This window comes from Taudactylus pleione, unplaced genomic scaffold (assembly GCF_031769625.1).
Source record: "Taudactylus pleione unplaced genomic scaffold, aTauple2 ptg000149l, whole genome shotgun sequence".
Lineage (NCBI taxonomy): Eukaryota > Metazoa > Chordata > Amphibia > Anura > Myobatrachidae > Taudactylus > Taudactylus pleione.
The window spans coordinates 2,961,440-2,976,473 of NW_028284551.1; the positions used below are offsets into that span (position 1 = coordinate 2,961,440).

The following is a 15,034-nucleotide window of genomic DNA, read 5'->3' on the forward strand; positions in this document are numbered from 1 at the left end:
TAATATAACTGCTGTGTATTCTGTAATAGTATAGCTATAATACAATTGCTGTGTATTCTGTAATAGTATAGCTATAATACAATTGCGGTGTATTCTGTAATAGTATAGCTATAATACAATTGCTGTGTATTCTGTAATAGTATAGCTATAATACAATTGCTGTGTATTCTGTAATAGTATAGCTATAATACAATTGCTGTGTATTCTGTAATAGTATAGCTATAATATAACTGCTGTGTATTCTGTAATAGTATAGCTATAATACAATTGCTGTGTATTCTGTAATAGTATAGCTATAATACAATTGCTGTGTATTTTGTAATAGTATAGCTATAATACAATTGCTGATTATTCTGTAATAGTATAGCTATAATACAATTGCGGTGTATTCTGTAATAGTATAGCTATAATACAATTGCGGTGTATTCTGTAATAGTATAGCTACAGGCAGTGGCGTAACTTCATCCCAGATGCCCGGAGGCAAGTTATAATTTGGTGCCTCCCCCATCACAGCTACTTATACTGTAATGTAGCAATTTGCATGCAGACAGGCTACAGATAGACGAAGGTGGCAGCTGATGGTCTGACATGGAGCTCTCCTCTAATGTATGGTGGCTTCTCAGACGCTGGGAATGGGTGCCATGTATTGGGCGGCCGTGACAGTACACTCCGGGTACATAGTTACAGCCCTAAGTGGGGTGAATATGTTGTGGACAATGGAGGAGGTGCCCCTTCAGAGCTGGAGCCCGGTGGCAGGCGCCTCCATTGTCTCCCACAGTTCTGCCCCTGGCTACAGGAGAATACAATTTCTCTCTCTTCCTTTCATGCATGTCCTGCTTAGCAAAGTAGATTTCTGTATTGTGGTCTGAAATATTGCGAGAATTTAAAAACATTTAGTAAATGTCTTGAATGTATCAACAGGAACAAATGTATTTATTATAATGTGAAAATGAAATACAATTCTATAATATAATTTTTTGTAGGTAGGGTGCTGGTCTGCTCTATGACAGTCCAAGCCTTCTGTTACCGGCACCCGAGTAGAAGGAAAACTTGTCTAATCTTCTGGAAGCTCTGCAAGTTCTCTGGGGCTTCCAGGATAATAGACGATCCTCCTATATCCTGCCCTCTTCACTACAGGGGCTGTGATGGCGCAATTAGCTGTAAACTGCATCATCGAATCCCCCGCTGTGTAAGGCCGTGATAATGAGAATCCCATTGCCGTGTCCCACGTCCTACCTCCCACATAAACATACCCATTCCCATCACTCTCCCCCAGAGGACAACATAAGGCAATTTGTAAGTATGCTGAAGGAACACTCCTAACATCAGTACATTGATTTAATAGTGCAACTTGTTTGTAGGGTAGAAGTCAAACAACAAAAATAACCCAACCCCTTCTGACTTTCCCATAACAACCCAATTTCAGCCATTGCATGTATTTTGGAGGAAATTTTTGCTTATCTCAGTGCCTCACTGGCTGATTGGTTGTGTGACATGAAATCATTGTCCCCCATATGATTTGCCTAGAAGTTTTACTAGTCTTATTTTTATTTATTTTTTTATTTCACATTGTTCTTCTATACCAGGGATGGGGAACCTCAGGCCTGGGGGCCGTATAAGGCCCCCGGAATCATTTTGTCTGGCCATCTGAGCTTTTATCTGCTAGCCTCATTTGGCTAGCAGGGTGCCTGGAATAGCATCCTGCAGCCAAAATCTATGCAGCAGTGCCGCCTGGAGTGTGCTTAGGATGCTGCAGATGGTCACACCGCTGCCCTTACAGCTCATGGAGCATCCTGAGGATGCTCCGGGCGTTGCTGTAATCACCGAGTGATTGTGGCCCAGCCCCTATGTGACATCACACGGAGAGGGTGTGGCCTGCACCAGGCCCGCAAATAATGTTATATATATCAAAATGGTCCTCGGCATAAAAAAAGATTCCCCACCCCTGATCTATAGCAGTATATTCTGTATTCAACTTCCTCAATGATATTTGTATTCTTACTGTAATTGAAATAAATAAATATGAGATGAATCTCTTCATCTTTCACTCTGGATTTTCGTAATTCCAAAACCAATAATTCTAATAAAGAAATGAGCAGCTACAATTAGTAACCTCCCACACTGATCTCCGACACTTTCCTCATTGTTAGAAATCTGCCGTATAAATTGGTCATGCACCAGACATACTCCTATATTGCCGGCTATCTATACAGTGCAGAGTCTTTGTATCCAAGCTATGTATTTGTAACATCCATGAAATGACACAAAATGAGTACTGTCTGCACAGACACGATAGAATATTTTTTAATGCCTGCAACTACAGATGTAATTATACAGACACAGCTTTAAAAAGTGCAATAAACATCATTTGGGAAGTCAACAGTGAAAGGGAGGGAAACTGTATTCTAAAGATTAACTACAAAAAACACACATTATGGGGAAATCAATTTACATGAATCTGTATTCAGAATAGTACATCCGGACAGAGATTCCTGGAAATCAAAATAACAATTACTCTGAGAGAAGCTATCTCACAGCATGGACTCTACGTCTGCCTGGCATGCATGAGAAATACAGTTTGCTGGTTAAGAGCTCTCTTTCATGTCTAGAGAAAGACGAGGCCGAGGTTAATCATCTGAGTTCAAGTGGATTCATCATTATTAACATATTTGCAACTGGAGAAGCAATACATATTTACATACTGTAGGTGATATCTGAAAGGACAGTGTAATTCCCCAACTTTTGTAATAAAAAACATAAATATTTCACATATATTCAATATATAAGAAACAACATACTGTACTGTATTTGCTGCAGCTTTGAGTTTATCAATATCTATAATTGTGCAGATAGTATATAGCCCTGTTCTTCCAATAGAAAGTCACTGATGCCCGATTGACGGTATTGGAAACCTCTCAGATGTCATGGCTGAGTATCCCATAAATCCTCAATGGGGTTCACTCATCCTGAATTTTTAATTTTCCCTGTGGCGCTCTCTACAGGATGTCAGCCACTTTCATCAAAGAGAAGCAGCCAGTAACTTTCTATATGTAAAGCTGCGGTTAGCTACTGCTTCACCAGGCTGAAGGTGAGGCGCATGGCTGTGATGTCATAGTGACGCGGCACACTCCTAATCCAAGGAGGAGAGAATGTTGCATTGGACTTGCTGGCTTTATCATCTCAGGAGACACCCCTCCTCAGCATTTCTCCATTGAAGTGAGAAATGCTGCAACATGGGAGTAAAGATCACTCAGTGCCAAATAATAGTTAGCAATAGCATTGATCTTGCCTTCTAAGTGAATGACATTTCACTAATCATGCCAGGAGAATGCACCCTACAAAATTACAGAACCACCCATAGAGACTTGTACTCAGGACTGTAGTGCTCCTTAGACTGACTACAGGCGTACAGTCATCAGTTTATCAAAAACATGATAAAAGATAAATATTCTGATCCTATCATCTTTCTCCACTTTCAGCAAACCATTGCCTGTGCACTTCACCATGGAACTGAACTTTTAAATAATACATGTGTAGTATTAGCAGGCAGAATTATGCTCTTCTGCTACTGTAGCTATTTGCTAATTATGTTTTCTGCTGGTGTTCTGTGATCTCACCTTAGACACCTCTGCTTATGAAACAATAGCAAGTTGGTCCCTGAAGCTTATGTAAAACACTCCCCATATTTCCCTCTTTAACACTGGCTGTAGTCTCCTCTTGCAGTCATTCTTTGTACATGACTGACCATGCTTGAATACTATTAGCCTAATTAGCGCTACAGCAAAAGAAGCTAGGCACTACCGATTTGTGCCACGCCATGGCGCAACCAGGGCTGGCAACAGAAATCATGGGGCCCGGTACGCCAATTATTTTAGGGGCCCCCATTCCAGGGTCCCTGGCAGAAACAGGCCAGTTGCTTGAGTCTGCCCTCCCTGCACAGTGAAGAGATGCCATGCACATGGCATCTATTCACCCACTACTCTGCGCAGCGGTGAAATTGATTTCGCCCAACTTCTCCCACCACAGGACTCTGCGACCTGTAGGTGGGACAGTACCTGAATAGCAGGACTGTCCCGCCAGAAGCGGGACAGTTGGGGGGTATGCCTATATGTGGTTTTTATGGGGAACCTCTGAGCCCCCACAGTTTTCCTTCATGCCCCACACTTACCTTATTCTATATATGCCTGCCGCAGTGACTCTGCTTGTGATGCTTTTCCTCAGCTCGCCATGCGCCGGATTCTCTCATCTCTCGGTGCTTGCTTGACTCTGCCGGCTACTTGATTCTCGAAGGACTTAAGCTAAGCAGCATGGGGGCTGGTAAAGTCCAAATATATTTATATGATATATTAATTTTTTTTTACACATAAGCTCCCCATCCCACACTGTGCTTTAATATCGCACTGTGCTCCCCCATCTGACACTATACTCTCTCATACCTCATCCCACAATGTGCTCTCCTATTCACCATTGTGATCCCCATCCCACACTGTGCCCTCCCATCTCTCACTATGCTATCCCATACTGTGGTCTCCCATCCCCCACTATGTGACCTCCCACCTCACACTGTGCTATCCCATACTGTGCTCTCCCATCCCCCACTATGTGCCCTCCCACCCCACACTGTGCTATCCCATACTGTGCCCTCCCATCCCCACTGTGTGCTCTCCCATCCCTCACTGTGCTATCCCATACTGTGCCCTCCAATCCTACCCTGTGCTCTCCCATCTCCCATCCCACACTGTGCTCTCCCATCCCCCTCTGTGCTTTCCCATTCCCTCTCACACTGTGCTCTCCCATCCCCCACTGTGCTCTCCCATCCCCCTCTCACACTGTGCACTCCTATCCCACACTGTGCACTCCCATCCCCCATCCCACACTGTGCTCTCCCATCTCACACTGTGCTCTCATCCCATTCCCCACTGTGTGCTCTCCCATCCCCCACTGTGTGCTCTCCCATCCCCCACTGTGTGCTCTCCCATCCCCATCACACACTTTGCTCTCTCATTCCCCCTTTCACACTGCTCACCCATCCCCCCACACACTGCTCTCCCATCCACTACTGTGCTTCCCAATCCTATCCCTAATTTTGTATCCTTCCCTCTCCCAGGCTGCACTTACCTCTCCTGCTTGAGCTTTCTGGGCAGCTTCTTCTGGAGTCCTCCTTCTCTGTCCAGCTGCTGCTGGGTGGGACCAGAGAGAGGCAGAGCACTGGGGTGGGGGTGGTGCTACTGTATAATGACTCCTATCTCTCAGCCAGTGATCTGAGAGGACAGTTCCACTTACATCAGACTCCTCGGATCACTGGCTGAGACATCGAGGAGTCATCAGGCAACAGATCCACCCCCACCCCAGTGCTGAGCTTCTGCAAGAGCCCCAGCAGCAGACAGTAGTAAGTGTCAGGACCTTGCCCCCCCCACCACCACCACCACTGGACTTGCTGCTGCGGTGATCAGCAGGGGCCCCGTACATGCCTGCACCCTGCTGATTACTGTAGCAGCACAGGCAGCAGTACACTCCAGGGCCCCCCTAGGACCTTGAGGCCTGGTACAGTTGTACCCCTGTCGCTGGGCCTGGGCGAGACTAGAAGGGCTGTTTAACATGCAAAGAGGCTAGATGTATGTGGATTAACAGTGTTATGGCCGCTACTTGCATGAGCCTACAGCAGCAAAGTCTTCCTATAAGGTTCTCTATTTTCATTACAGAATGTTTCATCCACTCCACTTTTTACACACCTAGGGCTGATCCTAACTTGAATTTTAAAGTCTTTCATTTGACTGTATGTATACATGGAATACACATACGTGTGTGTGTGTGTTACATGTGATGGATTCATATTACTCATATTATTACGTCACACACGTAATTGTTGGCAACTGAATGTTTTCATGAAGCCATATAACTGTATGTACTGAGCAATCATTCTAATGTTCCACAAAACTGTATATTATTTTGCCAGAATGAATGATGATATTTTTTTCCAGCAGACATAGAGGGAAATCATTCATTCATGTAGGATCAGAGCACGTGAAGAGTGCCCAGCAGGGATGGATTGCTAATGTACTTCATTTAATGAAACGCCCTTAATTAGGAGACAGCTAACTAGAGCATCATTGCAGAGCTCTCTCTATGCTACTAGTACAAAACAAAGCCCCCACATAGGCTGCACTGCCATTTGTGTCCTTCTCCTTGAAGCTACATAGGACAATGTTATTTACCCCTATGTGTGTGCTGCAGCAAAGCCTGTGAGTCTGATTCATACAGTAGGTGGACACAATGCCGATGTTTGCGGTGTTGTACAATTATCTTCATACTGCGCATGTGTATGAGTCGCACTGCGCATGAATAATTACCAATGCCGGTCACAGTGAGGACTTAGACCAAGAGTGATTGACAGCTGGAGCGTCTGCGACTGCAATTTGTATGCAGTGGTTAATGCTCTGGCGGCTTACTTCCAGCAGACCATAGGGTTCCTCAGAACACCGATGCTGTGACCTATGAGCACCCGAGGGTGCGTCTATATTAGGGATGTGCAGGCTCGGATAGGTTCGAGTTTGCACGTGGAGTTCGGATTTTTCCCTCCAAAAAAACGGAACTCAGAACGAGGCAAAACGTCATCTTACATGGACGAACATCATCATTCCTGGTCTTTTGTCCAGGAATGATGATGTTCGTCCATGTAAGATGACGTTTTGCCTCGTTCTGAGTTCCGTTTTTTTGGAGGGAAAAATCCGAACTCCACGTGCAAACTCGAACCTATCCGAGCCTGCACATCCCTAGTCTATATGTGCTAGCAGTGTACTTGAGACACAGCTGTGTATGGCATCGCAGCTGCAACGGGATTTGCGTCCACCTCTGATTCAGGCCCTGTGTCTCTTTGTGTTCCTTTAAAGGACCACCAAGTCTTTAACGTATCATACTTTATATAAAAAAGTAGGGGCTTAGCTAGGACTGTGTGGACCCCATTGCAAATTGCTGCAGCATCACATACCTTATTAGAGGCAGGAAGTCTGAAATGCACCAAATAAAGTTCCAGCAGTTTCAATTTCAGGACTTCTGCTGCCAGTCAGTTGGGTTGTATTTCCCTGGTGCATGTGGCAGTGAAAGGATGGAAGGCAGACACTGGACAGGCATACAGCAAACCTGGTGCTTCTCAGTGCTAGACACGCCTCCGGGGTTGTGACCCTGCCTCCTTGCAAGGAGAAATAAGCTTTAACTGCATCCTCAGGCCTGCTAGCGGGTTGATTGCAGGTCTCTAATTGAATAGCTCTGGTCACTTTACCTGGGAGAAGAGACCACGTGACACAACCCCGGGGTAAATAAATCTGCCCCCCAGTCTGCTCCATCAACAGTTAGTCAGATTACTACTGTAATTGCATTTGTAGAAATGTGGTTTGTTAAAGCTTGGTTTAAAGTAGTATTAAGTTTATAATGTATCGTTATGCCAGGGATCGGGTTAAAGCATACTTGCTGATATTTTACTAAAGTCCCTCTAGATCCAGGTGGGCAGGCATAATGGGAGGTGTAGTGCAGTGAATCACATTATGCTGGCCTTGTCCCGGGGCCATCTCTTCCATTGGGCTTGTTGGGCAGTTGCCCAAGGGCCCGAAGCTTGTAGGACCCCACCAACCCACTCCCCTGCAGCCACGGCCAGATGGTAAATTTGTGATATTTTTATAAGCCAGCCGCCGGTGCACTGTATTCACCGGAGTAAGGGCATGTATTTGGTGTAGCCAGACATGCAGAGAGGCAGTGAGGGCATGTATTTGGTGTAGTCAGACATGCAGAGAAGCAGTGAGGGCATGTATTTGGTGTAGTCAGACATGCAAAGAGTGAGTGAGGGCATGTATTTGGTGTAGTCAGACATGCAGAGAGGGAGTGAGGGCATGTATTTGGTGCAGTCAGACATGCAGAGAGGGAGTGAGGGCATGTATTTGGTGTATAGACATGCAGGGAGTGAGTGAGGGCATGTATTTGGTGTAGTCAGACATGCAGAGAGGGAGTGAGGGCATGTATTTGGTGTAGTCAGACATGCAGAGAGGCAGTGAGGGCATGTACTTGGTGTAGTCAGACATGCAGAGAGGGAGTGAGGGCATGTATTTGGTGTAGTCAGACATGCAGAGAGGTAGTGAGGGCATGTATTTGGTGTATAGACATGCAGAGAGGGAGTGAGGGCATGTATTAGGTGTATAGACATGCAGAGAGGGAGTGAGGGCATGTATTTGGTGTAGTCAGACATGCAGAGAGGGAGTGAGGGCATGTATTTGGTGTATAGACATGCAGAGAGGGAGTGAGGGCATGTATTTGGTGTAGTCAGACATGCAGAGAGGGAGTGAGGGCATGTATTTGTTGTACAGACATGCAGAGAGGGAGTGAGGGTATGTATTTGGTGTATAGACATGCAGAGAGGGAGTGAGGGCATGTATTTGGTGTATAGACATGCAGAGAGGGAGTGAGGGCATGTATTTGGTGTATAGACATGCAGAGAGGGAGTGAGGGCATGTATTTGGTGTAGTCAGACATGCAGAGAGGGAGTGAGAACATGTATTTGGTGTAGTCAGACATGCAGAGAGGGAGTGAGGGCATGTATTTGGTGTAGTCAGACATGCAGAGAGTGAGTGAGGACATGTATTTGCTGTAGTCAGACACGCAGAGAGGGAGTGAGGGCATGTATTTGGTGAAGTCAGACATGCAGAGTGGGAGTGAGGGCATGTATTTGGTGAAGTCAGACATGCAGAGAGGGAGTGAGGGCATTTATTTGGTGTATAGACATGCAGAGCGGGAGTGAGGGCATGTATTTGGTGAAGTCAGACATGCAGAGAGGGAGTGAGGGCATGTATTTGGTGTATAGACATGCAGAGCGGGAGTGAGGGCATGTATTTGGTGAAGTCAGACATGCAGAGAGGGAGTGAGGGCATGTATTTGGTGTAGTCAGACATGCAGAGCGGGAGTGAGGGCATGTATTTGGTGAAGTCAGACATGCAGAGTGGGAGTGAGGGCATGATTTGGTGTAGTCAGACATGCAGAGAGGGAGTGAGGGCATGTATTTGGTGTAGTCAGACATGCAGAGCGGGAGTGAGGGCATGTATTTGGTGAAGTCAGACATGCAGAGCGGGAGTGAGGGCATGATTTGGTGTAGTCAGACATGCAGAGCGGGAGTGAGGGCATGTATTTGGTGTAGTCAGACATGCAGAGCGGGAGTGAGGGTATGTATTTGGTGAAGTCAAACATGCAGAGAGGGAGTGAGGGCATGTATTTGGTGTATAGACATGCAGAGAGGGAGTGAGGGTATGTATTTGGTGTAGTCAGACATGCAGAGAGGGAGTGAGGGCATGTATTTGGTATATAGACATGCAGAGAGGGAGTGAGGGCATGTATTTGGTGTATAGACATGCAGAGAGGGAGTGAGGGCATGTATTTGGTGTAGTCAGACATGCAGAGAGGGAGTGAGGACATATATTTGGTGTAGTCAGACATGCAGAGAGGGAGTGAGGGCAAGTATTAGGTGTATAGACATGCAGAGAGGGAGTGAGGGCATGTATTTGGTGTAGTCAGACATGCAGAGAGGGAGTGAGGGCATGTATTTGGTGTATAGACATGCAGAGAGGGAGTGAGGGCATGCATTTGGTGTAGTCAGACATGCAGAGAGGGAGTGAGGGCATGTATTTGGTGTATAGACATGCAGAGAGGGAGTGAGGGCATGTATTTGGTGTATAGACATGCAGAGAGGGAGTGAGGGCATGTATTTGGTGTAGTCAGACATGCAGAGAGGTAGTGAGGGCATGTATTTGGTGTATACAGACATGCAGAGAGGGAGTGAGGGTATGTATTTGGTGTAGTCAGACATGCAGAGAGGGAGTGAGGGCATGTATTTGGTGTAGTCAGACATGCAGAGAGGGAGTGAGGGCATGTATTTGGTATATAGACATGCAGAGAGGGAGTGAGGGCATGTATTGGTGTATAGACATGCAGAGAGGGAGTGAGGGTATGTATTTGGTGTAGACAGACATGCAGAGAGGGAGTGAGGGCATGAATTTGGTGTATAGACATGCAGAGAGGGAGTGAGGGCATGTATTTGGTGTATAGACATGCAGAGAGGGAGTGAGGGCATGTATTTGTTGTAGTCAGACATGCAGAGAGGGAGTGAGGGCATGTATTTGGTGTAGTCAGACATGCAGAGAGGGAGTGAGGGCATGTATTTGGTGTAGTCAGACATGCAGAGAGGGTGTGAGGGCATGTATTTGGTGTAGTCAGACATGCATAGAGGGAGTGAGGGCATGTATTTGGTGTAGTAAAACATGCAGAGAGGGAGTGAGGGCATGTATTTGCTGTAGTCAGACATGCAGAGAGGGAGTGAGGGCATGTATTTGCTGTAGTCAGACATGCAGAGAGGGAGTGAGGGTATGTATTTGGTGTAGTCAGACATGCAGAGAGGGAGTGAGGGCATGTATTTGGTATATAGACATGCAGAGAGGGAGTGAGGGCATGTATTTGGTGTAGTCAGACATGCAGAGCGGGAGTGAGGGTATGTATTTGGTGTAGTCAGAGATGCAGAGAGGGAGTGAGGGCATGTATTTGGTGTATAGACATGCAGAGAGGGAGTGAGGGCATGTATTTGGTGTATAGACATGCAGAGAGGGAGTGAGGGCATGTATTTGGTGTAGTCAGACATGCAGAGAGGGAGTGAGGGCATGTATTTGGTGTAGTCAGACATGCAGAGGGGGAGTGAGGGCATGTATTTGGTGTAGTCAGACATGCAGAGAGGGAGTGAGGGCATGTCTTTGGTGTAGTCAGACATGCAGAGATGGAGTGAGGGCATGTATTTGGTATATAGACATGCAGAGAGGGAGTGAGGGCATGTCTTTGGTGTAGTCAGACATGCAGAGTGGGAGTGAGGGCATGTATTTGGTATATAGACATGCAGAGAGGGAGTGAGGGCATGTATTTGGTGTATGCAGACATGCAGAGAGGGAGTGAGGGCTTGTCTTTGGTGTAGTCAGACATGCAGAGAGGAAGTGAGGGCATGTATTTGGTGTAGTCAGACATGCAGAGAGGGAGTGAGGGCATGTTTTAGGTGTATAGACATGCAGAGACGGAGTGAGGGCATGTATTTGGTGTATAGACATGCAGAGAGGGAGTGAGGGCATGTGTTAGGTGTATAGACATGCAGAGAGGGAGTGAGGGCATGTATTTGGTGTAGTCAGACATGCAGAGAGTGAGTGAGGACATGTATTTGCTGTAGTCAGACATGCAGAGAGGGAGTGAGGGCATGTATTAGGTGTATAGACATGCAGAGAGGGAGTGAGGGCATGTATTTGGTGTATAGACATGCAGAGAGGGAGTGAGGGCATGTATTTGGTGTAGTCAGACATGCAGAGAGGGAGTGAGGGCATGTATTTGGTGTAGTCAGACATGCAGAGAGGGAGTGAGGGCATGTATTAGGTGTATAGACATGCAGAGAGGGAGTGAGGGCATGTATTTGGTGTATAGACATGCAGAGAGAGAGTGAGGGCATGTATTAGGTGTATAGACATGCAGAGAGGGAGTGAGGGCATGTATTTGGTGTATAGACATGCAGAGAGGGAGTGAGGGCATGTATTTGGTGTAGTCAGACATGCAGAGAGCGAGTGAGGGCATGTATTTGGTGTAGTCAGACATGCAGAGAGGGAGTGAGGGCATGTATTTGGTGTAGTCAAAACATGCAGAGAGGGAGTGAGGGCATGTATTTGCTGTAGTCAGACATGCAGAGAGGGAGTGAGGGCATGTATTTGCTGTAGTCAGACATGCAGAGAGGGAGTGAGGGTATGTATTTGGTGTAGTCAGACATGCAGAGAGGGAGTGAGGGCATGTATTTGGTATATAGACATGCAGAGAGGGAGTGAGGGCATGTATTTGGTGTAGTCAGACATGCAGAGCGTGAGTGAGGGTATGTATTTGGTGTAGTCAGACATGCAGAGAGGGAGTGAGAGCATGTATTTGGTGTATAGACATGCAGAGAGGGAGTGAGGGCATGTATTTGGTGTATAGACATGCAGAGAGGGAGTGAGGGCATGTATTTGGTGTAGTCAGACATGCAGAGAGGGAGTGAGGGCATGTATTTGGTGTAGTCAGACATGCAGAGAGGGAGTTAGGGCATGTATTTGGTGTAGTCAGACATGCAGAGAAGGGGTGAGGGCATGTATTTGCTGTAGTCAGACATGCAGAGAGGGAGTGGGGGCATGTATTTGGTGTAGTCAAACATGCAGAGAGGGAGTGAGGGCATGTATTTGGTGTAGTCAGACATGCAGAGAGGCAGTGAGGGCATATATTTGGTGTATTGACATGCAGAGAGGGAGTGGGGGCATGTATTTGGTGTAGTCAAACATGCAGAGAGGGAGTGAGGGCATGTATTTGGTGTATAGACATGCAGAGAGGGAGTGAGGGTATTTATTTGGTGTAGTCAGACATGCAGAGAGGGAGTGAGGGCATTTATTTGGTGTAGTCAGACATGCAGAGAGGGAGTGAGGGCATGTATTTTGTGTAGTCAAACATGCAGAGAGGGAGTGAGGGCATGTATTTGGTGTATAGACATGCAGAGAGGGAGTGAGGGCATGTATTTGGTGTATAGACATGCAGAGAGGGAGTGAGGGCATGTATTTGGTGTATAGACATGCAGAGAGGGAGTGAGGGCATGTATTTGGTGTAGAGACATGCAGAGTGGGAGTGTGGGCATGTATTTGGTGTATAGACATGCAGAGAGGGAGTGAGGGCATGTATTTGGTGTATAGACATGCAGAGAGGGAGTGAGGGTATTTATTTGGTGTATAGACATGCAGAGAGGGAGTGAGGGTATTTATTTGGTGTATTCAGACTTCATGCTAATAATGAGATACAAAACAAGCACTGCACAAAATGTGGAAAACCAGCCACGCCACCAGAGGGACAAAGTGGGCAGAAGACTTTACCTTTCGTGTATAGGGATTTTTACATACTTGTACGTACATTTGTAAATTGCACATTTTTATTTCAGATCACCTTGTATTTTAAGTTTTGTAGCTCTTATTTAAGTTATACATGAATAGGGTTTATATCCATCTTCCACTGACAGTCAGATTGATATAATTGCTGGAAATAGCATGTTCTAGGGTCAGTGATGGTGAAATACAGCTGACATATTTGTGTGGGACAATTTCTTGCCTATGTCATAGTTATTTTGTGAATAATATGTAGCTATTATGTGTTTATGTGTCATCTATTCTGTCTTTCAGTGACATCCAAGGCTATCCAGAGCAAGGCAGCAAAAGCAGCCGGTCAAAAGTGGCATCCCGCTTTCCGAAATTGTCTCGCAGTCACCAGAGAGAGTCACGGAACCCTGAGCCTCAGAGCGGGGACCTCTGACCCGTTATTCTGTAATAACATTATATTAGTAATATCACTAGTTGGACATAGAAAACTGCTCTCAGCAAAATGACTGTCCTGAAATAGGTCACCTCTCTGCTTATGGATCCTGGTTCTAGAGGAAGACAGTGGCCACCTCTGAACATTTTTTTTGTCTCCTCCACCATATTTTTTAGGCTTTTCTTTAATGTCCACAATAATCACTAACATCACGGGGTCACTTGGAGAATGGGGATTTAAAATCCTTTTCATATTAGGCATAATAATCATGGTGGGATACAGATCTATAAAATGTTCTCCGTCTTCTTTACTATTATTTTTCTAGGAACCAGTATTATTCTAGTTCCATTGAGTATTAGGAACTCTGTTGCATTACAATAGCAGCCTATGGATAAAGGCTACACACTGCCCATAGTAGAGTGATGACTGTAGAGTGTTACAGCCCTTTACATTTAATTTAATCTGCTTATTTTAGTACAATACAGTAGGTGAAAAATATAAAGTATTTTCCAATGACTGAGCTTTACTTGAGCTTACATAACAAATGTATATATATTATATATACAGGTTAAGTATGGAACAGCCTGAAATAATTACTTGGGTCTCCTAGCTATTATATGGATTATATTGCGGAAGTTGGTTAATATATTTCACTATTTAAAAAAAAAAATTGTTATGAAGATATTGATTGTAAAGGCCAAATTCACTAAAGGACATTCATTCAAAAAGATTGATTTTGCAGATATATATTCAATTTACCACTAAGATCAATATTTACTAAGTAGCACTTACTATAAAGCACTTTATGCCTTTGAAATGGGTCTCATATTGCAAAGAATCACTTTTAACATGGCCAAAATTAAATTAATTAAAGGACTAATAATATGTATACAGTAACATTGATCTGTAAAAATGGTCTGTGTATGTAAAATGTCTGAGTTTTTTATGGTTTATTTTTTGCACATTGGTGTGGCTTTATAGCATACAAGGAAAGTGTGATTGCACTGCATACAGTGAATTTTGCTGTATTGCATATACAGTATATATTGAGTGTAGTTTTCCCACATACGGGCAGTGTTGTTGTACTGCCTATGATGAGTGCGTGGTTGCACTGCATGCAATGAGTGTGTGGCTCTACTACATACGACAAGTGTGTGAATCTACTGCATGCGACCAGTGTGTGGCTACTGCATGCTACGAGTGTGCAGACCTACTGCATGTGATGAGTTGCAGCTATTATGCATGTAACGAGTATGTGGCTATACTGCATACGATGAGTGTGAGACTTTACTGCATGCGGCAAGTGTGTGACTATACTGCATACGATGAGTGTGAGACTTTACTGCATGCAACGAGTGTGGGACTGTACTGCAGACGAGTGTGAGACTATACTGCATGCAAGGAGCATGAGACTGTAGGGTTCCGGACTGTAGATAGACAGTAATTAGATAGACAATGTCTAGATAGACACCAGATGTTAGACAGTCAATAGTTCGACAGGAACAAAAGGTCGACATGTAAGAAGGTCAACTGGGTCAAAAGGTCGACCTGAAAATGGCTGACACAAAAATAATCGACATGTTTTTTTTTTTTTTAGGGTTAGGCACTTACTGGAGGGTTAGGTACTTACCCAGACGGTTAGGGTTAGGCACTTACCGGA

At 45.2% G+C, this 15,034-nt stretch overlaps 1 protein-coding gene across 1 annotated transcript in view; it reads left to right on the forward strand.

Moving 5' to 3' along the window:
• The window catches only part of SNX29 (sorting nexin 29), a 682,594-nt gene extending 667,773 nt beyond the window's left edge, over window positions 1–14,821 (forward strand). Inside the window, exon 21 of the mRNA XM_088474249.1 lies at window positions 13,245–14,821. Within this exon, the coding sequence (XP_088330375.1) occupies window positions 13,245–13,374 (130 nt within the window). The 3' untranslated portion in view covers window positions 13,375–14,821. The remainder of the gene's footprint in view (window positions 1–13,244) is intronic.
• The last annotated feature ends 213 nt before the right edge of the window (window positions 14,822–15,034 follow it).